The sequence below is a fragment of the Fimicolochytrium jonesii genome, assembly GCF_025526975.1.
Source record: "Fimicolochytrium jonesii strain JEL569 chromosome Unknown EV422scaffold_10, whole genome shotgun sequence".
NCBI lineage: Eukaryota > Fungi > Chytridiomycota > Chytridiomycetes > Spizellomycetales > Powellomycetaceae > Fimicolochytrium > Fimicolochytrium jonesii.
In genome coordinates, this window is record NW_026515677.1 from 19117 (window position 1) to 42969 (window position 23853).

General features: G+C 54.2%; 9 protein-coding genes and 1 non-coding gene across 10 annotated transcripts; 7 read left to right on the forward strand and 3 right to left on the reverse strand.

The window, feature by feature from the left end:
* Nucleotides 1–83: 83 nt before the first annotated feature.
* Nucleotides 84–2567, forward strand: EV422DRAFT_35114 (uncharacterized protein). The gene is made up of 7 exons (XM_053066558.1): nt 84–197; nt 278–726; nt 805–1013; nt 1076–1353; nt 1622–1791; nt 1858–2056; nt 2119–2567. Exons 2-7 carry the CDS (start codon nt 366–368, stop codon nt 2474–2476), a joined length of 1575 nt encoding a protein of 524 aa, XP_052925825.1. The 5' UTR covers nt 84–197; nt 278–365; the 3' UTR covers nt 2477–2567.
* EV422DRAFT_527451 (uncharacterized protein) lies at nt 2478–4065 on the reverse strand (the record flags this gene model as incomplete). Its single annotated transcript, XM_053070215.1, has 5 exons — nt 3675–4065; nt 3358–3549; nt 3190–3255; nt 2850–3098; nt 2478–2758 (listed from the first exon to the last, which is right to left on the reverse strand). Coding segments are annotated over exons 1-4 (700 nt in total), but the record flags the coding sequence as incomplete, so codon positions are not given.
* A 66-nt stretch (nt 4066–4131) lies between these two features.
* EV422DRAFT_619627 (uncharacterized protein) lies at nt 4132–4971 on the forward strand (the record flags this gene model as incomplete). Its single annotated transcript, XM_053074075.1, has 3 exons — nt 4132–4378; nt 4471–4595; nt 4688–4971. Coding segments are annotated over 3 exons (608 nt in total), but the record flags the coding sequence as incomplete, so codon positions are not given.
* A 1043-nt stretch (nt 4972–6014) lies between these two features.
* EV422DRAFT_505975 (uncharacterized protein) lies at nt 6015–7535 on the forward strand (the record flags this gene model as incomplete). Its single annotated transcript, XM_053068524.1, has 4 exons — nt 6015–6371; nt 6523–6537; nt 6869–7094; nt 7120–7535. 4 exons carry the CDS (start codon nt 6015–6017, stop codon nt 7533–7535), a joined length of 1014 nt encoding a protein of 337 aa, XP_052925828.1.
* A 953-nt stretch (nt 7536–8488) lies between these two features.
* EV422DRAFT_35232 (uncharacterized protein) lies at nt 8489–10494 on the forward strand. Its single transcript, XM_053066564.1, has 3 exons — nt 8489–8913; nt 8984–9074; nt 9176–10494. The coding sequence occupies exons 1-3, from the start codon at nt 8606–8608 to the stop codon at nt 10259–10261; spliced, it is 1485 nt and encodes a 494-aa protein (XP_052925829.1). The 5' UTR covers nt 8489–8605; the 3' UTR covers nt 10262–10494.
* On the reverse strand, nt 10495–11650 carry EV422DRAFT_35545 (glutathione transferase). Its single transcript, XM_053066589.1, has one exon. The coding sequence runs from the start codon at nt 11390–11392 to the stop codon at nt 10727–10729; it is 666 nt and encodes a 221-aa protein (XP_052925830.1). The 5' UTR covers nt 11393–11650; the 3' UTR covers nt 10495–10726.
* On the forward strand, nt 11581–12429 carry EV422DRAFT_35270 (uncharacterized protein). Its single transcript, XM_053066567.1, has 2 exons — nt 11581–11703; nt 11955–12429. The coding sequence occupies exon 2, from the start codon at nt 12019–12021 to the stop codon at nt 12340–12342; it is 324 nt and encodes a 107-aa protein (XP_052925831.1). The 5' UTR covers nt 11581–11703; nt 11955–12018; the 3' UTR covers nt 12343–12429.
* Nucleotides 12430–13555: 1126 nt separating this feature from the next.
* Nucleotides 13556–20768, forward strand: EV422DRAFT_35533 (uncharacterized protein). Its single transcript, XM_053066588.1, has 7 exons — nt 13556–13884; nt 13964–14254; nt 14312–14710; nt 14802–15083; nt 15158–15658; nt 15735–15998; nt 16062–20768. Exons 1-7 carry the CDS (start codon nt 13741–13743, stop codon nt 20715–20717), a joined length of 6537 nt encoding a protein of 2178 aa, XP_052925832.1. The 5' UTR covers nt 13556–13740; the 3' UTR covers nt 20718–20768.
* Nucleotides 20528–21906, forward strand: EV422DRAFT_35426 (uncharacterized protein). The gene is made up of 2 exons (XM_053066579.1): nt 20528–21389; nt 21462–21906. Exons 1-2 carry the CDS (start codon nt 20798–20800, stop codon nt 21704–21706), a joined length of 837 nt encoding a protein of 278 aa, XP_052925833.1. The 5' UTR covers nt 20528–20797; the 3' UTR covers nt 21707–21906.
* A 700-nt stretch (nt 21907–22606) lies between these two features.
* EV422DRAFT_t76 lies at nt 22607–22678 on the reverse strand. The gene has a single exon. It is a non-coding gene; the product is annotated as a tRNA-Glu (tRNA).
* Nucleotides 22679–23853: the final 1175 nt, after the last annotated feature.

Here is a 23853-nt window from a genome sequence, read left to right on the forward strand (position 1 = left end):
GGGTGGATCCCTGGTGTATGAGCCCCCGCCACCACCACCAGTTCAACGACCCCGCCCGCAGACGCATGCCAGCACGAAGGTTTCCCTTCACCGAATCGATAATCACAATCAAGTTCAAAGGGAGCGCCTGACAACGTTCATCGGCAATGTTCACGTCCTTGCGCGCCACACCACCTTCTTTCTCAAGTACTACCTTGGTGAGTTTTTGAGGTACACTGTATATTTCCCATAATATTTCCCATAACAATGTCCTGACTACCACGTCTGCCCACCACAGCTGATCATCCTCTACACGGTTTCCCGGACATCACCGACAAGCACATCAGTGTGATATTCTGCAATGTCACGGATTCGCCCCCATACGCATGCGATATTGCCAACAGACCGCAGCGTACACAGCTCAGAGCATCTTCACCAACCTCAAAGTTAACGTACAAGAGCATTTTATGCAAATGTTTCTGGGCTACGTTAACGAAAGGATTGGTTTGAAGCGAGTCGTACTGCATCTCCATAGAGCCAGAGCCAACCGAGCGCAGCGGAGACAGTATTATCAGCGGGTCCATCAATTTACAAAATTTGCGACGTTTGAAGAGTTTCCAACCGAAGAAGAGTTTGCGCGCCTCACACGACTTGAGCGGACTGTCCTCGACGAGCTATGGGCTCTGTTTCCTCCCCAGGATGAGCCGCTTGCGTACAGCCTTGCGGTGGACGCAATGCCATATTTAGGTGAGTTAGTATATTTCCAGCAACCCCTGCTTCCTCTTTTGTCTAATCATGGTCCGCACCTGCCTCGCTTCATCACAGGTGCCTATTGTGAGCTCTCACGCCTCTATGAGCGCCGTGGAATGTGGCTGTTTTCCGCTATCCCGCTGCGCAAATCTCGTATCCAGTCATCTGTTCGGATCGACACGCTGATCCTAGCCATTCATATCCTGGGTTTGAGCCAACGTCGCATGGGGAAATTCACCGATGAACGCAAGCGGGAGCTGTGGGGGCAGTTTCTCAATGTGAATGTAACTTAAGTCTGTATCCTTTTGCGCCTATTTCAATCACCTCGCTGAATGACGGATTGCAGGACAAAGTCTTCAAGCATCGAAAGAAGCTTGGTCTTAAATTTAATGGATCAATCAGCACAAACGGGTATTCCGCTACCATCCACTTCAAGAAGCCAGGGCTCAAGTATAGGCATCGGGCCCGGAAGCGCAGAAAGGCCCAAATGCGGGAAGAAGTCAAGCAGCTGTATTTTGAGCATCACATCGCCGAACTACGGGAGGATCCAAACATCGTCAGGATTGATCCGGGCAAGAGTGACCTCTTGTTCTGTCGAGACATCAAGAAGGAGCGGCCATTTCGGTACGTTTCAGTTGATTACTACTGCCCCGCTGTTGCCGCTATCCCCGCTGTCGCCGCTATCCCCGCTATCCCCGCTATCCCCGCTATCCCCGCTATCCCGGCTGTCCCCGCTGTCGCCGCTGTCCCCGCTGTCCCCGCTGTCGCCGCTGTCCCCGCCCCCGCCATCCCAATCGGCGCCCTCCTCAACCCTGTCCTTGTCCCACCATCCCCCCCCTCCCCGTCCCCACCATCTGTTGCTGCGTTCTCACAATGCACCACCCCATACCAGATACACATCCAATCAACGGGCGGTCGAGACAAAGTCTCGGTACTTTCAAAGAGACATGACAGAGCAAAAGATCAATGCCGGCATCGCTGAGATGGAATCGCGTATTCCGTCGTACAAGAGCATGAACATCGAGGAGTTCTCAGCGTTCATTGTGGATTACGAACATGCGGGTATGATGTATCATGCATCGTCTTCAAATTTGGTAATACATGGGCTGACATCCATCCATATCCCAGATCCCGCCCTGGACGAGTTTTACCAGGATGAGATTCACGTGGCTCGCAGATTCAAGGCGTTCTCACTGCGGCAAAAGTCTGAGAGCAAGCTCATCAAGAACATGCGACGCCTGTATGGAAAGCATTTTTCGGTCATTTTGGGTGATTGGAGCGACGCTGGAAAAACCATGCGCTTTCAGGAGTCATCAAAGACCAAAGGGTGAGTGACCATCATTGTTTTTTATGTATTTTGATATGCTAACTCATCATCATGGAAATCAGATTCCGCACACTCTTTGCAAGAAACAGCATTCCATGCTACTTGCTAGATGAGTATCGAACGTCTTCCGTGTGCCCAGACTGCCACGGGCGTGTGAAGAAAAACATCCGACGCCGGCTGTCGTCTCGGCTGTGGCAAGCTAGAAAGGGAAGAATGGAATTCGTCCATGGATTGGTGGGTTGCCCCAACCCCGAATGTATCAACCAAGACTGGACGCCATTTGAGATTCCTGGGAGACAACCACTACGGATGAAAGTGCACAATCGGGACGTCCTAAGCACCAAGACTTTCCTCTCGATTGTGCGCTCGGTGGTGTTTGGCAATGGCCGCCGACCAGACGCATTCTCCCGTAACCGGTAGTCTAGATTTCACCCCATCCCATTTTCCATGGTGGTTATCTGCCATCCACATCATTGTACCTCTGCCTGAGGCGTCGCCGATGATGGGAACTTGTAAATGGGAAGCTTGGATCTCAGCACAACTTCCAACACTAACTACATTTGTCCATTGATACAGCAGACACATATGCTGTCCGATCTCATCACTCCATGTTGTCCGGTACGCCTATTGAACATTCACATGCGGTGACTGATTTCGTCGCAGTGCGCCAGCTTTTAGCGGGGGGCTGCATGTTATGTATTACTGTGGAAATGGAACGACAAGAGCGCCTCGAATCAGCAGCTGAACACGCTTTTACCAGTAAGGCTGAATTGCTCTCATATGGGAGCGATACTTACGATCCTCCAAACATGGGGTTGCGCTTGCAAGTTGACCAGGGGGTAAACTCTGTCCTCTTTCTCATCCCGCTGTTCCTGCTTTTTTCCCTCACTTTCGTCTTCCTCTTCCGCCAAAAGCGATACATACGATCCCGACCTGATATGCTGAATTTTCCATCCTTTGGTCTTTCCGTGATGTTGGCCGACATGAATGAATCGAAAGGCAATGTCGTCCGGGAAGTAAGCCGCGGCGTCTAAGCAGTTATCTGTGCATGGTGTTTGTTCGTCGGTTTCCAGTGGGTCTTTTGATCCATCGAAAGCGCGGCGGGGAAGACAGGAATGAACTTTTTTACATACATTGAAGGAGAGGAGCTCCTACTGCGCTTCCGTTGTTGTTGTTCAGGTCCGGGGCAATGCATTCACCTGCCATTGGGGGTCACAACGTCAAAGCCTACAACAGCTTCTGAGCGGCAATCCCCGCTCCACCTCATCTGATTTTGCCCAGATCACCCGGTGATGACTTACAAAGACGTTCGTTGCCCTGCGGACACTGGGTGTTTCGAATGTGCCAAACACCATCTTTTATGGCTTTGAAGGCCCAACGGTTTCGTTTGTTGCCGCTGCAAGGCGCAAGGACGACCCGCGTGACATTGCCATTGGGAGTTTCGTAGTCGGGTTGCGGTGTGAGACAGATCTTTTCGTGGTTGCAACCGGCGTCTGGGCAAAACAGATTAGACTTTCAGTTGGAGAACCCCTCAGAACAAACCAAGATGATCGTGTCAATGCTGTATGCAGTTTGTCCTCTACAGCTTGCTCCAGAAGAGAAGAAGCCATACCCTCACCTCTCTGCCAGATACGTCCGTTGCGCGGAACGAGCCTCTTCCCACCGCCGGCCGCGGCGACTGAGACGAGGATGCTGCTAATCAAGACCACCAGGAGAAGCGCAGGCGCTCCATTGCTTATGCCCTTGTAAATCCCACGTTGCATTGCCAGCGTTGACGGCATTTCTTTTAGGCTGGAGGAGAACTGGCACATGGAATGTTGTAGGAAGATCGGGATTTCTCTTTCGCGACGGGTCCGTTTGTGGGACCTCGCTCTATATAAGTCATCAACATTCTGTGACACTCAGCCTCTTTTGCCTCTCGTATCCTTCCTTCATTGCTTCTAGCAAAGTCAGGCGGCGACCACCTTCTTTTCTCCTTTTGTGGTGAGAGGAAAGGAAGGTGGGAAACGCGTCTGCGAGTGTTCTGAACTTCCATAGATCTAGTCCCAGATGCGCGGACGGACCAGACCAGGGACCAGACAGACAGACGGCCTCGGCAGATGTCGCCTCCGTCATCTCCAGATCCAGATCCCTCTTAACCCCACAAAACACTCCCCTTCAGAGTCATACTGTCACTCCTACTCCCCACTATGACCCTCACAACGGACCCCCTCGACTCGCTCACTACTGCCTTTTCGCGCTCGCTCTCTCTCATCGCCCCAGACGCCACAAAAGACCTCTCCTTGCCGCTGGTCGGCTGCGATGCTCCGGCCACCGACTTTGGTAAACGCTCACCGATGAGGCTCTCGCTCTTTTCCCTACGACAGACCGACCTTTCGCCTCGCTTGCCAATTAGCTAACGCTTCTGCATCCAGCTCGACAGACCATTATGGCGGCACCTTTTCGAAACATTGTATTGGCAGATTTCGAAGATATTCTTGGAATATATTGGAATCTACTCACAAACGTCCAGAACATGGTGCACAAGCACCAGCTGAAGGTGAAGGGGAAACTTCCCGCAGCTCGCGGACCATTACAGTGGTTCACCCTTTAATGACGCCGCTCTATCCACATGCTGTATATCGTTCAAAGATTGTCATCTTCTCGGGCTACGTCCTAGATGCCCTCAATCCCATCGCCGCGTTCCTCACCACCGCGAAAGTCCCGTGTGCATATATATAGGGGTCTCCTGCCTGCACACCTGTAGAAGTACGCACATTGACAGCACCTGGTCATTGACTTTTGGGTTGCACACGGAGGCTGCAACACCAACGCGTTACGTCATAACATGCCTATTGCCACGAGCGCAACCCTGCCCGCACCCTTGAGCTGCACCGCCACCATTCGTTGTCCCTTCCTGCAGCTACGTACGTATATAAGAGCCGTCGCCGGTTCCCCCCTCACCACACCCGCAAACCGCAAAAACACAACCAACACATCTCTTCCAACGTCCTACCCATACACCAAACCTCCAAAACCTTCCTACACGCAATCGCAAACATGACATCGAAGCAAAGCGCCATCGAGATCGCCGAAGCCACCACCACCAAACCCGGCGGCAAGCACCCCTCTGCGTCTGCGTCCAAGTCCACCTCCCGACCGCACAACAAGAGCCTCGATGAGTACCCCGCCAACTCCCACAACCTGCACGCCGGCACTGGGAAGAGCAACACGAGCAAGCCCAACACCTCTGGACGGGGTTAGATTAAGAGTGGGAAAGAACATATCGAGCGGATCGGCTCCCTGAACTGTATGGTGCAGTCGTCGGGTCTTCTCCCCGGTTGACCGGGGGCGTACTGCCTCCGATTCCATACTCTGAATTGTACCTTTGTCATATAAATACATTTTTGGCTTCCATGTCTGTATGAAATATACTCAAATGCCCTCGAACGTGAAATGAATCTCTGAAATATACTCAAATACCCTCGAACGTGAATTGAATTTCTGCGCTGTGTTCGTCCCTTTCTGGCAGCGTTCGCTCCAACGTTGACTGCCAAAGGATATTGGTGGACATCCAGCCGAAATACGAGCAAAACTAGATTCGTGAATGGTCGTGACAGGATTGACATCAGGATCTTCTGTTCGCAGGGTGTCCAGTGCGTTGGTCTTCGGAGCTGCTTCAAGTTGGGCGGTGGGAAAGTGATGCCGATTTCTGGGGAGAATTGCAAGTCAGTGCCCTGTGGTGACAGTGAAGCTCAAGCTCATCTTCAGCGTCAGTGCCTTGCTCGTCAGCACCCTCAATGTGCTCATCCGAGCCATACAAGGGGCGCTTGCCCGTTTCCTTGCTCTCCGCGCAAAAGCGGTGTCAAGTCGGACGGCGATTAGGAGTACAAGACAATATCCGAACGCTTGCGGGGACCGTGGGTATTGGCGAACCCGTCGTATCTACCCGGACTTTTGGCCACCTACTGTCGACACCATGGGCGCCGCCGAGGCTCTGCACGCGGGCCCTCCGGCTTTCCGAAGTCCTCTGGGCGCCCAGCAACTGCACATTCGCGACCTGTCGAGAGTCAAGAAGATATCCAGGGAGGCGGTCCACCCCGTTTACGGTCAAGTTGAGCGGACCATCTTGGCTCTCTATGGCATCATACGCAACAAGTCAGCTGGCATAAGAAGGTCACCGACCCGGCCATTGTTGCGAGGTGGAAGGCCGAGCTACGTACGAGCTGCTCTCGGCCCTCGCCAGAACACGGAGGAAGAGGACGCACCGCTTGATGTAACGCTGTGGGAAGGCCGCTTGGCGGAACTTGCCGCAACCGTTAAGGACGAACCCTCTGTCCGCGATGACAGTCCGACTTCTACCGTTCAAGAGCTTCGAAGATATTTCATCAAGGCCACGCTACGCGAGCAGAGATGAGGGAGCAGGAGCGGAAAGCAGGGCGGAAATTGATCTTACTCACATGTTCCTCCTCTGGCTTCTCCAACAGACATTTGGAGGAACAGTACGCCATCAGGCTCTCTCCCGCGGCACGAACCCGGTTGGAAAGGCTGCTTATCGCCTTTCGCCGTTAGAAGTCCCGAACCCCGGGCAACCGAGAACACACTTACGCGCTACCCGCCTGCGTTTGGCAGCGACCGACAACGACTTGTTTCCTGTTCACTCCTGCAACTGCTGAAAAAAATTTCTCTGAAAGGCTTTTCAATTACGTTGTCGAAGAATCTAAAGCTGTGGCGGAATACTTCGGACTGGGGGACATCGTCCCCGCGGCAGTGCAAGGCGTCTACTAAGCCGACAAATGCGGTCATGACGAGTACATGCATCATCAAAAACAGGCGCTGGAATTTGCGGCCGATTTCGAGAACGTTGGCGACGCGGACAAGGATTGGCATCCCGAAACGAACGAACAAGTTTTGGATCTCGTTCATCCGTCCCTCTACTGCTTGGAAGATGGGAAAAGCAAAGCCTTGCGCGCCGAGACGATTCAATCTTTTGCCGATTCTCTACGTTTCATCAATACAGGAGACGTGCTGCCAGTAAAACTTTCGACAATCGAGGCCTGTCCGCTGGATGCGAAAATTGGAAGATGATTTTCAATGGCTGCCGACCGATGTCAACATCACCTACAATGCCGACGCCGCAGGTAACCGCGTGCAGTGCAAGTTCCAATCCTACATCAACAACATCCACCCGGCTCGAACAGCCGCGTACGATGCTCCACATGTTATTTACCTTGGCACCAAGTGGCAAGTCATCGTCAAAATGGCTAACATCGAGCTCACGCCCGAGAAACCGGGCTATCCCGGGGGATCATTGCATCTCGAAGGCACGGCACGCGAAGACATCGTTGCAACCGGGATCTACTACTACTCCATCGACAACATCACCACCTCGCGCCTGTCCTTCCAATCTGCATTTGACTCCGAAGAGGGGGTCAATTGGGACTATGAACAAGACGACCACGTGGAGATCAACGAGATCCTTGGAGTCCTCAACCACTAACCAGCGGTGCAATTGATGGGCTCCGTTGAAGCCATCGAAGGCCGCTGTATTGTGTTTCCGAACACCTACCAGCACAAGGTGGAGTCTTTCTCCCTTGCTGATCCTACTAAACCGGGGCACCGCAAGATCGTGTGCTTTTTCCTGGTCAATCCACAAAACCCCGACGTCCTGTCCACCTCAACGGTACCTCCGTAACAGAGCAGCTGGTTTTGGGAGGAGGTATGCGCAATCGTTCCCGCGTTGCGAACCCTTCCTCCGGAGATCCTGGCAAGTATCGCCAAGTACGTCGATTCGCCACTCAGACTAGACCAGGCGGCTGCGATTCATGCAGGCGCGGAAGGCGAAGGAAGGGGTCGTGGATGCACACTTCTATGAAGAGGTTCGCTGTATGGGCATTAGATAGCTGTGTAGGACGGGACATGAGTTGTCCTTTTCCATGAACTGGATTTCCGCCGCGTATCCACCGTCATCTTATACTGGGGGAATAGAAATTCCCCGTCCAAGGCCGCATATGTGACGCCGTGACACCATGTGCTTCAACTCCTCAAGACACGCTCCGGCGACCTAACGGCGACGTTCGGGCTCGACAATACGGTCGGGACCGGCAGTGCAAATCCTGAACACCAAGTGCATTGCTTTTGATGTACCACTGTGGATGGTCCCGACGTCGCTCTCGTCACTTCCGTGGTTCTCCGTCCTAGAAGAAAGAGCATGCGCTGTCGAATTCGATGGATAGTATTGGAGTCTACGGGTGTGTATCGCCACGGACACCTCCCGCTTGATCAGAGCGGAGTTTGGTGGTCGCTTACGTAACCCGCAACACTGTCAATCGTCTTTCCATATCTAGCGGTGAACATGATCCGGTCGTTTGTGCGTCAATACTGTACATGGACATTGTTTCTTGCATCAACATGGGCACTCCGCATGCATGCTTCCATGTGGATATCAGTATTGTATGGCGTTGCTTCAATGTCCTCCACCTTGCTTGCGGCGGTGGGCATGAGGCTCCTTGAGGCTTCGGACGGAGGCTCTCAGCGACGCAACGACGCCCAGACACGCAGAGCATCAAGATGGCCTTCCGCCCGGATGCCGATGAAGACCCATCCCGCTTGAAATATAAGCGCAGACACAGACACCCCCTAGCACTCACTATGTCGACTAGTACTGTTCCTCAGGCCATCGAAGGCGACAAGCATCAGCCAAAATGTCTACCCCGAACCCACCCCCCCCCTACTCGCCCCGCCACATGCCCTCCACCCACTCCAAGCGGCAAAGGTTTCCGCCTGCTATGGAACTACGACTTGCCAGTCAACCCGACGGATACTTCACGGCCGGTGCTCGTTGGTACCGAAGTGACCGTTGCAAGTCCTTGTGCTTGGTAAATTCAGCTTGTGCTGGTTGTAAGTCTCTATGTGTCTCACACTTACAATGACTCTTCCCCTGAACAGCGCTAACTCATGTTCGAGTAAACCACGTTGTGATTATTGGAGCTGGGATGGGCCCACGCAGACTTGCCAGTTGCGCGGGTTAGCTAATGCGGTATGTTTGGACACGAGGATATTGACGGAATTGGACCATAGCATCTTAGGAAACGTGCTTATACATCAGGCTCTTATCATTCTGTTTTTTTTTTCTCGCAGATGCCAGAGAAACAGTACCATACTATCTTCAAAATGGTGCCCAGCAATATTCTCGCCGGCGGTCTTCCGCCATTGCACGCAGACCAAGACATTTGGCATCAGTTCGGCACACCCTGGACATCCGACGCATGCATCTCCCTCTGCATGGGCAACTCTACATGCCAGTACGTCGCATGGGCTCCGACAGAGTGCTGGCTGAAGTCGGGCGTCTATGTTGCGACGGATTTTGCTGTGGGATTGCCCGACCCTGCTGTTGCTTATTCATCGATTGATCCGCCGGTACAGTCCTCATCCGCGCCAACTTCGGGTCCGACTAATGCTCCTAGCGCCGGAGCGAGCGCTGGAGACAGTAAAAGCAATGTATTGCCTGCGGCCGTAGGTGGTGCGGCAGGAGCAGCCGTCATCGCGATTATAGGCGCGTTGTTACTTCTGCATCGGCATCGGAAACGAAACGCCATGCGAACTGCTGATAAGACGACCGGGTATCTACCGGCTTCCGCCCATCCGCCAGCGGCCGCGACGGCTGATGCATTTGTCCCGCTTGCGTCAGGAGGGACGCCGGCGCGGACGGAAACTATGGCATCCGGCCCCATTCCTAGTATAGTCAATCCTCCTTTCCAATCCGCACCACAAGGTTCCCACCATATCGTGAACATGGCCGATACTCAAGCATCGGCGTCCCTTCCACTGAGCAGCGATATGGCGGCTGCAACGGCAACGGCAACCCCGCCATCCTACGCAGAATCTGAACGCCAAATTTTCGGCCCGAACATTCCCGTCGCGGGCACTGCCACCGGCAAAAACAGATTCATCCATCCCTACGTACCCCACCACACTGCCGATCACGCCTCCCCAAGCGCCGGGACGCCATCCTCCTCGCCTGGCGAATACCTAGCAATCCAAGGCCACACCCCGGCAAACCCAGAGGAGATGTTGGTGCACAAAGGCGATTGTGTGTTGGTGCAGAGTATCAGGACGGCTCGCGAGGGTGAAGATGCGGGATCTGAGTGGGCGGTTGATGCGGTGAATATTACGAGGGGCGGGAAAGGGGATGTGCCGATGGGGTGTTTGAGGAAGGAGGGGTGAGGCGGGAAGGCGGCGGGACCACGAAGTTGTTCCATCCCTCGGTTTCACGGCGTATTTATTAGCGGGGACCCTCTAGAGTGTCTTCTTGAATACAGACGACAGCCTTTTTCTGTTCTGCGGACTTGGCGTATGTTTGATTCTTCCCACATGTTGCATTCCCCCCCTACTCGCCACTATTTGAAGGGATTGTTAGTCTGTACATCTTTTTGTTCGTTCAGATTCATTATATTGAAAACACTCGGCTGCGAGTGTCTTCGCTACCTCTCAACATAATTCCGATTGTATCAGCTCATCAAGTCTGCACCCGAAAAGTTTCAAAGAATGGGAAGAAGTGGCTGGGTTATCGTCAAGATTGCATACATATGTATGTAAATACAAGCGTGTATAGAAGAAAATGGGGGAAGAGATATCTACAGGGGAATACTATGTATGTACTACGCCACGGACCTGCTCACATTCGACATCTCAGTGGGACTTGGGCGCCGCCTGCACCCACTCCATAACCGCCTTCCAGGTGTCCATCTCCGTGGACCTCTTGAACCAAGCGGCGACATTTGGCCTGGTCTTGATCAAATCCGGCTGCGTGCGATTGATCACATTGAAGTAGGGCAGATGCGCGACATCCGCCAACGAAAACTCGTCATTCGCAAAAAAGGTGCGGGTCGCAAAATGGCGCTCGTAGATGTCCAGCGTGGGTTCGAGCAGTGCGCGCGACGCCGCGAGTTTGGCCTCGTCGGTGGGCAGCTTTGCGACGGGTTTGATGGCCGTTTCGACGATCACGCCTTGGATGTGCGGGTAGAAGTTGAACGAGGATTGGTACGTCCATTGGTCCACCACCGCGGCTTTCTTGGGGTCGGTGGGCACGAGCTTGGTCCCGATGGTGGGGTACTCCGCATCGAGGTATCGGACGATCGCAAGGGATTCAAAGATCATGAACCCAGTCTCGTCTTCGAGGACAGGGATCTTGCCGAAAGGGTGGCGGGCGATATGTTCGGGGAGTTTTTGCTCCCGCTTCAGGACGTTGATGTTGATGAACTCAAAGTTGAGGTTCTTTGCTTTGAGCGCAAAGACGACTTTTTGGGTGCAGGTTGAGACGGACATGCCGTAGAGCTTGTATTGGTGGGCGACCATGATTGCGAAGCGAGGTGGTGGGCTGAAGGTTGGATGTGGGGTTGCGAGGACGCGTTGTGGGGTAGGCGATGTGAGTGGGGTAGATTCACCGGAGTCGGAGGAAGGCCTCCCACTTTATAGAATCTCAACGGTGAGAACGACGCATACTGTACTGCGACAAAGCCCTTCTGGCAAGGGTCGGTATACAAAGAAAGAAAGGAAATCGTGGACAAGCCTCCGAAAGCATTTGAAATACTGTCGGGGAAAGGAAATGAATAGTACCCGTCGGCGGTCGTGGAACAAAGATCTGGGGTTCGGAGGAAGCGGAAGCGGTGAGTGATTCGGAATCTCAGCCAGCTTCGCTGCTCACGGTTACGAAACACGGTTGTGTGAACTGCTGACGAACGGCGAGTGTGGACGGTGGACGTCGATGAACTGTCATTGCTTTGTGGCCATGAAACTGCAAAGTACTGTATGCGGCGTTCGCTCCAACCGTTATTCCTTTCCAGCCTCAGATCCCGATTCCCGCTGCACACATGCAGTCCTATAATAATATCCCACCTCTTCTTTTCTCACCTCCAAGCGCCACCTCGGGGTGTTCTGTCTGTTGGTGGACAAGCATCTCAGCCCAGCCGGCGCAAAGTGCAATGGGCGCGACGCGTCTCCGATGGCAACAGTTCCCCTTCCCTTTTTCCTTGGCTTTTTCCTTGCGCCCCGTCTGCCGTTCAAGTACAATACTGGGATATGGAGGTGGGACCAGTAATGGATCGGGTGCAATGCTGTCTCGCAAACAACTATCGCAACACCGTCGAGATCTCTCTGTTTTGACGGTCGCGTACAGTATGTCGCTCACACTGCATTCGCTCGAACGATCCCAGTATTGTACAGCGCTTCTGTATCTTCCGGCACTTTCACATGAAACGCTTGATATCGCATCTGTGTACAGTAGATTTCGAAGCTGCTATCACTGATCCCAGGGACTCCAAAACGAATGAACCTGCACTGCCAGTGTGCCGGAAGGGATCGAAAGCATACTATCTATGTACATATGTACATATGTATGCAGGAAAGCAAAGGCCGAAACGTGGTCCAGGTCTGATGCACATTGCACGCTGCATTCCATTCCCGCCCCCAGCACATAGCCCACTCTGTCAATTCTCAGGTCACTTACAGCACATCTTAGTCCCGAGTCCGACTTCCACGGGTCACCAGGCTTACCTCCTTCCCGCCAAAAGCGCCACGTTGTGTTCACTTGCCATGTGCAGTGACCCCCACAAGGAACCGTCACGATGATGTCGGGATGAGACAAGGCTGGCTTGATGGCTGCCTGTCTGTCCGGAGGCTTCATCTATACTATTACTGTACCAAGCAGTAGAGAGCACCCACGATCGTATGCGATCGTATGATATCCGCGAGCCGTAAGCCAGAACGACTGCTATGCTTTCGCGGCGGGAAGAGACTGATCCATCCCAAGCTCAGGGCCCGACTTGAGCGGGAAGCCGATTGTTGGCAGGTCGTCAGGGTCGTCGTTTCGGAAAGTGGCTTTCCACGACACAACGACGTTGTACGGCGACAGCATGCAGGCATCGAGTTGTGAACCATTGGATGCATCAGTGTGATGAGCCGCCACGCCACGTCTCTGAAAGCCCAACTGCAGGATGGCTTGGGGTCCTGGAGTTTTCGGGCATTAGGGAGGGAAAACCGAAAACATAGGCTGCGTTCCGTGACTCCCTATCTGGCGGGACGACAGACAACCCGAAGGCGGGCCTTTCCGATGTCCTGCATGCGATGTGCTCGCCCAAGATGCAGCTGGCCCGCTCAAAACGTCAACATCCATACACACATTCAACACACTCCCGTACGCTTGCTCGGGTCTCCACGCCTCTTGTCCGTTGCCGCCCTTTTCCAAAACGCACCCGCCCTCTGTTTTGTGCTCGTGCCAGCCCATCCCGATGCAAACGTGCATGCTGAAGGGCACCCTGCTGCCGGGGATGATTAGATGAGATCGGGTGAGCACCACCGAGCCTGCCGCCTCGCATCGCCCTGGTCCGTTTTCCGTCCGAGGTCAGGGATGGGTATAAAAAGGCAGGGGGGCTGCCTCGAGCCCCTCGGCTCCCGTATAAGCAGGACGTTTGGTCGTCATCAAGAATCTTTTTCAAACGCTCGTCGTTGATACCCGACCTTGACACCAAAGCAAGACGTTCATCCATTCTCACATTCCGTTCGCACTACAAACATATCAAGAAATCTGGCATCACATCGCATACTGAGAACAAACATTACAAGAAATCCATTACACATAACCAAGCATCAAACATGGACAACAGTAAGAAGATCGCCGTTGTAGGCATGAGTTGGTTAGTACATGAATGTGTCAGATGTCTAAGCGTTGGCCAACTGATCTCTCGCTCTCGGCTTTCTGCGCTTCTTCCCTTCATAGCCGCTTCGCAGGAGTTGAAGGCGTCGATGAGTTCTGGGAGGCTATCTCCCAAGGCATGGATATGATCACCGAGGTGAGCTCATCGTGCCAACCTCGATCCGCCACGCCATCGTCGCTTGTTGACCATTTGCCTAACCATCCCACATCCCCAGATTCCTGCCTCCCGCTTCGACTACACCCACCACTTCTCCGCCACCCGCACCGACCCCAACACCTTGAGTACTTCCGTTGGCGGTTTCCTCAAGCATGGCGAAGATTTCGACCCCCGTTTCTTCAAAATGAGCCCTCGCGAGGCCGCCGAGACCGACCCGCAGCAGCGCGTCGTGCTCGAGGTTGCGTATGAGGCTTTGGACAGTGCGGGATATGTGGCGGACAAGACGCCGGCGATGATGAGGAAGAGTTTTGGGGCTTATGTTGGTGTTACCAATTGTGATTATGCGGCGGTGAGTTCGGTTTCGTCCTCGGATGTGCAGGTCGTTGCAAGGCAACGATAATCCAAGTCGTCGCTAATACTTCTTCCACCGCAGAACTCCCACAGCGGCATCGGCCCTTACTACACGACGGGAACCGGCAAATCCTTCGTGAGCACCCGCATCAGCCACGCATTCGGTTGGTCCGGTCCGAGCATCACTGTTGACACCGCAGGCTCGTCGGGCCTCGTCGCCATCCATCAAGCTTGTCAAGCCATCATTCATGGGGATTGCAAGGCCGCTGTTGCGGGAGGGGTGAACATGATCACGAGCCCGCACATGTACGTGGGTCTTTCCCGCGCCTCGATGCTCTCCGCGACTGGAGGGTCCAAGCCGTTTGATGCAGCTGCCGACGGGTACTGTCGCGGCGAGGGATGTGGGATTGTTGTACTTAAACGATTGAGTGATGCCATCGCCGACCGTGACAATGTAAGTTTCGATGATAGTATGCACCACGAGTGCAACCAACATCACTATTGTGGACCTGCTTACTCATACATCATCGCTCCATACCCGACAGATCATCGGCGTCCTCACCGGTAGCGCCGTCAATCAAAGCGGTCCGGCGAGCTCGATCACGTCCCCGCACGCCGAGACGCAAAAAGATCTTCTCGACACCGTGATGGCCAAAGCGGGCGTGCGCACACAACACGTTACGTACGTTGAGGCTCATGGTGGCGCAACCCAAACCGGCGATGCAGCCGAGATGGCTGCGCTCCAGCAGGTGTTCGGTGTGAACCGAATGCATGACAATCCGCTCTATGTGGCGTCGGTTAAGCCGAACGTTGGACATGCGGAGTCGGTAAGTGGATTCCTTTACGCCAAGTGCGTAAGCGCCGGGTTCATGGTTTCTGATATCTCTCATCCGCACATTAGGCCTCGGGACCCGCCTCCTTCATCAAAGTACTGCTCATGATGCAGCACCGTGCCATTCCTCCGCATATCCATCTACACAACTTGAATCCCGAGATCGACCACTTGAAGACATTCAACATGGTTATCCCGAAAAAGCTGACTCCGTGGGTTTCTTCCACATCCCGAACTGCCGTCGTCAACAACTACGGTGTTGGCGGATCGAACTGCAGCGTGGTTATCGAGTCTTTCGACAACACGCAGCAGCGTCAGCAGGACTCTTGTGGGCCGGCCGTCCACGTCCTCACGTTGTCTGCAAAGAGTACAACGTCGCTGCAGAACCTGCGCAGCCGATACTGCAAGTTCCTGAAGAGCGCTAGGCAGGACATCAGCGATATTGCATACACGGCCTCAGCGAGGAGGAACCACTACGGATATCGCCTGGCGGTGACGGGCTCGAGCCCTGATGCGCTTCTGGCGGCGTTGGAAGCTCCTAATTGTGACACTGCGGCCTTTAGGAACCAGGTTCGTGCTTCACGTTTTGTTTGCATCGCTCTGTTCTCGAAACTGATCCTTAGTGCCCCAACCCTCTCATATTCAGCCGCGTAAGATCGTATTCGTCTTCCCTGACCAGGAATGCTTCTATCTCAACATGTGCAAGGAGCTGTACACAACTTTTTCGACGTTTCGCAACGCGTTCAATGAATGTGACGCCTTGATTCAAAAGGAACAGGGATGCTCGATCCACGATGTTGTCTTTGCATGCCACTCTCCGTCGCTTAGCCTGCAGGACACCCAGCTGGCTGTCTTCGCGGTGCAGTATGGTCTCGCTAAGATGTGGTCGAGCATGGGCGTCCGTCCTGAGGTAAGTTGGAGTGCTGGTATCTGTAATTGGAAAGCGCCGCACCTCCTAAAACTTGGATTCTAGTTTGTACTCGGGCACGGCCTCGGTGAATATGTCGCAGCTGTCGTAGCGGGCTGTATCACCGTCAAGAGTGCCGTCCATCTTATTATCGCTCGCTGTAGCCTTTTGGAGCGGATGCACTACCACAAGCACATGTTGACCATCAGTGATTCAGCTTCGCACGTCAAGACGCTGATCCACTCGGCGTTTCCAAACATCTGTTCCTCCACTGTTCCTGAGATCGCATGCCAAAACTCGCCCGAAGATGTCGTCGTCGCGGGCGAAACGGCCCATCTCCGCGTGCTGGAAGAGAAGTGCAAGACAAGGGGCATTGCCACCAAATGGTCAGATGTCGCCTTTCCGTTCAACTCGCGCTTCGTTGAGCCTATGCTGGATGAGTTCCGATGTGTAGCGGCAAAGATCGAATATCGCGCGCCTACCATTGCATTCATGTCGAACGTGACCGGCGGAAGAGTGGCAACCTTGGACGCCGACTACTTCTGCGACCAGATGCGCAAGGTCGTTCGTTTTGAGCAAGCTGTGGATTCCATCCTGGATGCTAATGCCGAGCAACCCCCTGTCTTTATTGAGATGGGTCCGTCTGGTTTCCTTCCAATGATCAAGAAGATTGCCGCGGCTCGCGGTTCGCCCTTCACCGAGCAGCAGGCTCTTGCCACCGTACGCCGCCAAGGTAGCGATTGGGCCCACTTCACTGGCGCCCTCAAGCATTTATACCTGCAGGGCGTCGACCTCGACTGGGACGCGCTGTACGTCGACCGAGTCCAGCGGAAGGTCGTGAACCTGCCCTCCTATGCGTTCGACCGTGTGAGGTGCTGGATCGATTTCAAGGACGTGCCGTTCCAGCATTCGGCGTGCCTGCTTTTCGAAAAGGCACAAGCCGGGAAGTTGGCTGCCGAACACGCAAGCATCCAGCTTACAAGAACCACTATCCAGCATTTGCCCGATTTATTTGATCTGCTTCATCGTGTGGTCCAAATGCCCGCCCATGCCAATGGTCATGTAGCGATCTTTGACCTCCCGACACTCGCCATTGCCAAGTACATCGATGGACACCGACTCGAAGATTTCGCAGTGTGCCCGGCCTCAGTGTACTGCGAGCTTGCCATGGCGAGCGCTTGTGCTATCGACAAAGCAAACTTCGATACCGCGTTTGCCGTCCGAGACCTGGAGCTGATTCATCCCCTCGTCCGACACAAATACAGTGCGATCACCATTAGGATCGAAATGGAGCAAAGAAATGCGGCGTACGCTTTCTGCGTCACATCCTATTCGGATGCCAACCCTTCAGTGTTCGTCAAGCATGCGGAAGGCGTAGTTGAGCTCCAAGCCGTGGGCATTGTGCGGAAGCAAATCGAGCGAGACGTCAAGGAAAATGATATCCGCGGCCAACTCAATCGCATGCAGATATCGGCGGATGCGGACATCATACGCCGCTCGGAGATCTATCGCGTGTTCGATCGCGTTCTCGCCTATACCCCGATGTATCAAGGACTGAAGCGCGTCGAATTGTCCGCGAGCGGGCAGAAAGGTTCTGCGCGCATTTCGGTGGATTTGCCGCTCTCGGCTGGCAGCGAAAAGTACGTCGTGCACCCGGTTTTGCAGGACACCTTCCTGCAGGGTGCGATCTTCCTCGCCAATGGACATTCCTCGTGCCCCAAAACCGAGGTGCGCTTCCTGAATGGGATCAAGGAAGTCATGTTCCTGCAAGGCGGCATGGACCCGACCGCGGAGTACTACGCCTTCTTCATGCTCGAGGATAAATCAGCAAGAGAGAAGGTAGCCAAGATTTACATCTTCGACTTGAACGAAAATCTCGTCGCGGTCATGTCTGGCATCTCGTTCAGGTGCTTGCAACGGAGTGTCCTTACAACACTCCTGAGCTCATCCCTCGCAATGCACACGTCAGCAGTGAAGGAGATGCCCAAAGAAATTCCGAGATCCGTCATGGACAGTCTCCGTTTTCCGTCCCCGCCCGCGACGCCTCAGCTCTCGCCTTCTCCCCTACGCAGCCGCACGGTCTCGATCGCGAATGACTCCCGGTCTTGGTCGGCTACACAGTCTGCTATGGCTTCTGTTAGTGTAACACCAACTAAAGGACAGTCTCCTGTCAGTAGCCGTCAGAGCGTTAGTTCGTCGGGCATCAGTCAGCGCTCGACCGTCACCATCTCTCTTCTCAAGACGATTATCGCCGAATCACTTGGAGTTGATTCGACGGAGTTGAAAGACGACGATAACCTGGTAGACTGGGGACTGGATCCGTTGATGACAATCGAAATTCAGAGTAAGCTGCGGAAATTGGTCTCCTGCGAACTCGGCACCTCCGCCTTCACCGACTATCCCACCATCAGCGGCCTCTTGGCACATCTGAATGGTCATGCGAAGACCACCGTGTCGTCTGCGACGGCAAGCACCAGAAGCGTCAAAACCGCCGCCCCTATGGCATGTCGGACTTCTTATAGCTCCACCGCGCCCACAGTCAAAAGCATCGTGGCCGACGCGTTGGGAATGAGCGTAGCCCACCTTCTCCAGCAAGACTGCGCCCTAGCCGAACTCGGCATGGACGCCGTCATGCTGATCGAGATCCGCGAAGCCATCTTGAAACGCTTACATGTAGATATCGGCCTCTCATTCTTCGTCGACAATCCTACCCTGCACGCGCTTTGCAGACACGTAGACGAGCGCCTGGGCTTTTGCGAGGTGGCAGTCGAAGCCACGCGGAACGTTTTTCAGACGCATGACCGAAACCACGTCCATCGTATTCCGGCCGCGCGCAAACCAAGGATCAATGCGGCCCCGCACCACCACATCACATCGACCATGGTGTCTCGCTACATCCCCGACATTCACCACGCGATGGACAAAGTCTCGGCCAAGTTCTCGAAGTTCGCTGAAGAGACTGGATTTGCCGGGTACTGTGACACTGTCGAAGTCCTGCAGGACCAGCTCTTCATCCGCTACGTTACGGACGCGTTCGCCAAGCTCGGGTGCGACCTCCCGCACATGCGACATGGAGCAAGCGTGGGCCACCTGCACAATGTCCTTCCGGAGCATTCGCGTTTGATGGGTCGGCTTTGGTGGGCTCTTGCGGAGGTTGGTGTTGTCAAGTTCGATGAGGATCGCAACGAGTACGTTCGCAGTCATTTGGACTTGTCCGGCATCCCGCAATCGGACGAGCTGCTTGACACATTGTTGGACCGCTATCCGGAGTATTCGCAAGACACGAGATTGATGGCCAAGACCGGCAGCGTTTTTGCAGACTGTCTGACGGGCAAGGTCAACTCACGCGAGATTTTCTTCGATGACTTCGAGACATCGCACCTGATGCACTCGCTTTACACCGGGTCTCCGATGTTTGCTACCACCATGAAGCAGCTCAACGACCTGCTGCCGGCGCTATTCCGTGTGTTTGACACGGAAGCGGCGCGTCGACCGGTGCGTATCCTGGAAGTCGGCGGCGGAGTTGGCGGAGCTGCTCAAATGATGATTCCCACTCTGGCGAAACTTGGACGAAAGGTCGAGTATACGTTCACCGACGTTTCGCGGTCGTGGTTTGCGAAGGCGCAGAAGACGTTGGACATGTATGATTTCGTTGATTGCAAGGTGTTTGACTGTGATCAAGATCCAGAGGAACAGGGCATTGCGATCGAAAGCTTCGACATCGTCATCGCGGTGAACGGCGTCCACGCCGCTCAAAACCTCAACAGAGCAGTAGGGAACATCTCCAAACTCCTCACCTGCAACGGGGTTCTCATCCTCTCGGAACTCATCCAAGCGCCGTTCTGGCTGGACCTCGTGTTCGGTTTACAGCGAAAGTGGTGGAACTTTGACACCGATGAGCGCAACTACCCCCTGATCTCGACAGACGCATGGCGCGGCGTTTTTGCTTCGTCTGGATTGACCCAGTTTGCGTACACCCGTGGCGTTTCGGCGGAAAGCAATATTCAGAAATTGCTCTGCGGTCGCAAGACTGCTATTCCTGGGAAAGTGCACACCATCATACACTCCATTGACCCGACCATCAAGGACGTGATTGACACCTCCGACGAAGAACTGATGCACGTTCTGCGCCGCGAGATCTCCCTCGTCTTTGGTAGCCTGAGCCTACCGCTCAGTGGTAAACACACGATCGCGGAGTTTAGCAGTATCATCGAACAGCACCTTCTCGACGAGGCCGCTCTGGTCCGAAGCGACCATTTCATCACCACCCATCACTGGCATCCCGCAACTGACCGCTCTCACGACGTTCCCGCCCGCACCGCTCGCTTTCCACTCCTCAACCTCTGCCAGACATATCTTGACGGCATCCACCTCCCCAAAGGGGCGATTCGATCCCACACGTACCACGAGAAAATGATCCCGCACCACATCGACGTTTCCAAACTAGAGGACGCCATGAACGCACTGATCGAGCGACACCCGATGCTCAAGGCCAAGATTTCCGCGGACGGGCAGTACTTTGTTGACCAGTCTGCCGGACCGTATCGCATTCGGAAGCAACATATGCATGGGAAATCGGAATTTGAGGTTAAGAGGGTGTTGGAGGAGATCCGGGAGGACCGGAAGAGTGCTGGGGGTGGAGAGGATGGGTGGTTGTTCTTCTTGGCTGTGGTTGAGGTGGCGCATAACGAGACTATTCTGGTCTTTGATGCTGGTAAATGAGATTTCCAGCACATTGTCATGCTTCGAAAGGACGCTGACAGCTAATATCGTCGCCCATTTTCCTTGTAGACTCACTATTGATGGATTCACAATCCATGCTCCTACTCTCGCGTCAGCTCGCCATCGGCTACTACGAAGGCCCGTACGCCATCCCTAGCGGACCAGACTTCTCCTACGCCGAGTACACCCGCATCATCGCAGCCCGACAGGCAGACTCGGACATCGCCCGAAAGGAAAGAGCATACTGGTTCTCGCGACTCGACACGCTTCCCGGCCCCTTGAGACTTCCTCACAAGAACGGTGCGACCATGACTGTCCAACATCCCGGATTCCGCAACCAACTCCACCGGATCGACAGCGCTCGATGGGCAGCAGTTCGCCACCAGATCACCTCACGGGGTCTAGAGCCGTCAACCGTGCTCATGGTGGTATTCGCCGAGATGTTGAGCATGCAGTCCGGCCAAAACCATTTCTGCTTCAATGTGAAATTTCAGGACCGCGTTCGTGGCATTCACGATGAGGTTGATGATATCGTTGGCAATTTCGACGCTGCGATGCTTGCGGAGATGGACTTTAGGGATGGTGGGGAGATGTTGGTGCAGAGGGCTAGGAGGGTTCAGAAGATGGTGTTGGAGGATCTTGCGCATTCGAGCCTCGTCACTGCGACACAGGGTAGGTGGATGATTCTCGACCGTCGCTGCTGCAAAACTCTAGCTGATCTCAATCGACTTTCCAACACTTCAGTTACGGCCGAACTGAACAAACGACGTGATACCCCCCACAAGACTTACTCTCCCGTGACATTCGAGAGCAAGTTCCCCTTGGTGCGCAAGCTGAAGAAAATGGACTCTCAAGACCGCATGTTCCTGTTTGAGCCTCTCGTCGAGGAGAACGTTACATACCACAATCACGCTACCGCCGGCATGGAGCTGGACCATCAGGTAAGGACGCCCGTCATAATACCAGGCATATGCCGCGATTGTCACTGACTCGTAGTCTACTTTTACGCCACCAGGTTGCAGAAGACGACGCCGGCAGGCTCGTAATGAACTTTGACTTCATCCGGAACGTCTTCCCGCAGGATTCCATCACGGACATGACGGCTTGGTACATCGAAACGATTCGCAGTCTCGGCGACAGCGAGGCCTGGAGCAAGCCTTCGATGGCGCGGATGAAGTCTAACGTGCCAGCATCGATGTCATGCGAGACGCAAGGGAGAACGACATGCTCGACACGGGCTGGATGCTGGTGCCAAAAGCAATGAAGCGACAAAACGTTTAGCTGCAGGTGCATTGGCGTAAAAGATTGGCATCTTCAGCGGTTACACCTCAAGGACTTTTGCATAGAGTCCTACGATATGCGCGGCGTACTTGTAGACTTCTCCATTCATGTATTTTCTTACAAACACACATTTGAAGGTTAGGCGTCATTATGCAACGATCTCTCATTACATGGGCCTCTTTCGCCGACGGCGGAGATGGATCTTAACCAAAACGGAAAGGCCACCTCCATCACTGGCGAGTATGTTCACATTCGCGCTTTTCGATGATATCTTTGCCCATAGCAATGCAGAGGGTGCAAAGCAGGTTCAACGGCGCCTCACGGGAATTTTCCCAAGAGTCTCCGGTTCCTCAAAGAACCGCCCTGGTATTCGTATAGAGCCGATCTTCCGTCTCGTAAGTGGTCACGCCACGCCATACTCGCCGTGGTACTGTAGTAGACCTCAAACACGATAAATGGCCCTACATGTACATATACATATACAGTGGTGGTGGCCGCGGCGTTGTCTCCTCCGTCTCTGTGCTTGGCGTTGTTGCGGTGGTGGTATGACGATACTCTGAGGAGGTGGAAAAGTTCAACGAACAAAAAACGGAGAGACAAAACAGGAGCTCCCCCACCGGGAGTCGAACCCGGGCCACGTCGGTGAAAGCGACGGATCCTAGCCGTTGGACCATGGAGGACTTGATGAATTGCCTCTAAAATGCGCGTGTCTGAATGCGACAGTGCTGTGCGGAGAAACCGCGCGGAGAGTTCGAGGGATCTCCACACTTCTGGAAAGGAGAAACCAGGGAGAACATCCCCAGGCACGATAAGTAGAACATGTACCCGCCCCTGACCCGCCCCCGCGAGTCGATTTGAACTACCACCGAGTGAGGCAACGGCTGAGCGATATCTGCCATCCCCCCGGCCCCAACGCCCCGCGCACCACACGCCAGGAGAGGCTGGCGGAGCTGGCAGAGGAAGATTTCTACTGGCAAGATCCGCGCCTTCATTAGCTACAAAAACACGTTCGACGAAACCGGTCTCGAGCAGGTTAAAGGATGGCTCGTTGTCGAGGCGCACATGGCTCGGCTGGGAGAAGCGAGGGAGGAGGACGCAGACGACGACGACTTTAGAGACGACGACGACGCGCAGAACGTTAAACGCCTGAAGTCCTATGATGTGCGTAAAGTGGTCAATATCGAGAGAGCAGTTGAAAACGGTTAGTGACCCCTTTCATAGTGGTCGTCGGACGAAGGACCTTGGACGACATACTGGGAAACGTTGATGATTAACGAACGCAGGGTGAGCCCAAAGGATCGCCGAAGGTTATTTTCGTCCATATTGCACCAAACACTTCCCTGACGGTTAGAACAGCCGAAACTTCGAGAGTGCAGACCTGCACCAAAATCGGCGTGCCGAAATGCTGCGACGTCCCCGCCCAGAAAGTGGAGTTTCCAAACGCTGTCCGCGAATTGGAGGCAAACAAAGTGCAAGGCCGCCTCTGAATCATCACCCGGAGCAATATCACCGAGGGCCTTAAGTCTGTTATGGACGACAAGCCTCGTGATTGGCTGAACTGGGTCGAGCGCTCCATCGTCGACAGTTACGAGCTTACAGTAGAGGAGTTGGACGTCGGGGAGCACACGTCGGCGTTGAGTGCGTTTGTGGAGAAGATCAAGTTGAGGACAGAGAAGCGTCGTTCAGCGCTCGAGAAAACGACCCTGCTCATCGAGCTCCAGAACGCTAAATTACCCGACCTCCACTGAGAACATATCTGGCGGCAGAGCGAAGACCTCGCCAAGACCTCGCCAACTCCTCGCACCTACGGTGACACTAGCCGACGTCTCGCTGGCTGCATGAGCATGACCGACTG

What these genes read in the sequence shown, in the direction of transcription:
- EV422DRAFT_35114 (XM_053066558.1), top strand. Translation starts at nt 366, where the DNA reads ATGCGATATTGCCAACAGACCGCAGCGTACACAGCTCAGAGCATCTTC. An exon ending in AAGAAGGAGCGGCCATTTCG is followed by an intron (nt 1,354 to 1,621) that starts GTACGTTTCAGT and finishes ACCCCATACCAG; the next exon opens with ATACACATCCAATCAACGGG. An exon ending in TGTGGATTACGAACATGCGG is followed by an intron (nt 1,792 to 1,857) that starts GTATGATGTATC and finishes TCCATATCCCAG; the next exon opens with ATCCCGCCCTGGACGAGTTT.
- EV422DRAFT_35232 (XM_053066564.1), top strand. Translation starts at nt 8,606, where the DNA reads ATGGCCTTCCGCCCGGATGCCGATGAAGACCCATCCCGCTTGAAATAT. An exon ending in GTTGCAAGTCCTTGTGCTTG is followed by an intron (nt 8,914 to 8,983) that starts GTAAATTCAGCT and finishes TCCCCTGAACAG; the next exon opens with CGCTAACTCATGTTCGAGTA. An exon ending in TGCGCGGGTTAGCTAATGCG is followed by an intron (nt 9,075 to 9,175) that starts GTATGTTTGGAC and finishes TTTTTCTCGCAG; the next exon opens with ATGCCAGAGAAACAGTACCA.
- EV422DRAFT_35545 (XM_053066589.1), bottom strand. Translation starts at nt 11,392, where the DNA reads ATGGTCGCCCACCAATACAAGCTCTACGGCATGTCCGTCTCAACCTGC.
- EV422DRAFT_35270 (XM_053066567.1), top strand. Translation starts at nt 12,019, where the DNA reads ATGGGCGCGACGCGTCTCCGATGGCAACAGTTCCCCTTCCCTTTTTCC.
- EV422DRAFT_35533 (XM_053066588.1), top strand. Translation starts at nt 13,741, where the DNA reads ATGTGTCAGATGTCTAAGCGTTGGCCAACTGATCTCTCGCTCTCGGCT. An exon ending in GCATGGATATGATCACCGAG is followed by an intron (nt 13,885 to 13,963) that starts GTGAGCTCATCG and finishes CCACATCCCCAG; the next exon opens with ATTCCTGCCTCCCGCTTCGA. An exon ending in ACGTTGGACATGCGGAGTCG is followed by an intron (nt 15,084 to 15,157) that starts GTAAGTGGATTC and finishes TCCGCACATTAG; the next exon opens with GCCTCGGGACCCGCCTCCTT.
- EV422DRAFT_35426 (XM_053066579.1), top strand. Translation starts at nt 20,798, where the DNA reads ATGGATTCACAATCCATGCTCCTACTCTCGCGTCAGCTCGCCATCGGC. An exon ending in CCTCGTCACTGCGACACAGG is followed by an intron (nt 21,390 to 21,461) that starts GTAGGTGGATGA and finishes CCAACACTTCAG; the next exon opens with TTACGGCCGAACTGAACAAA.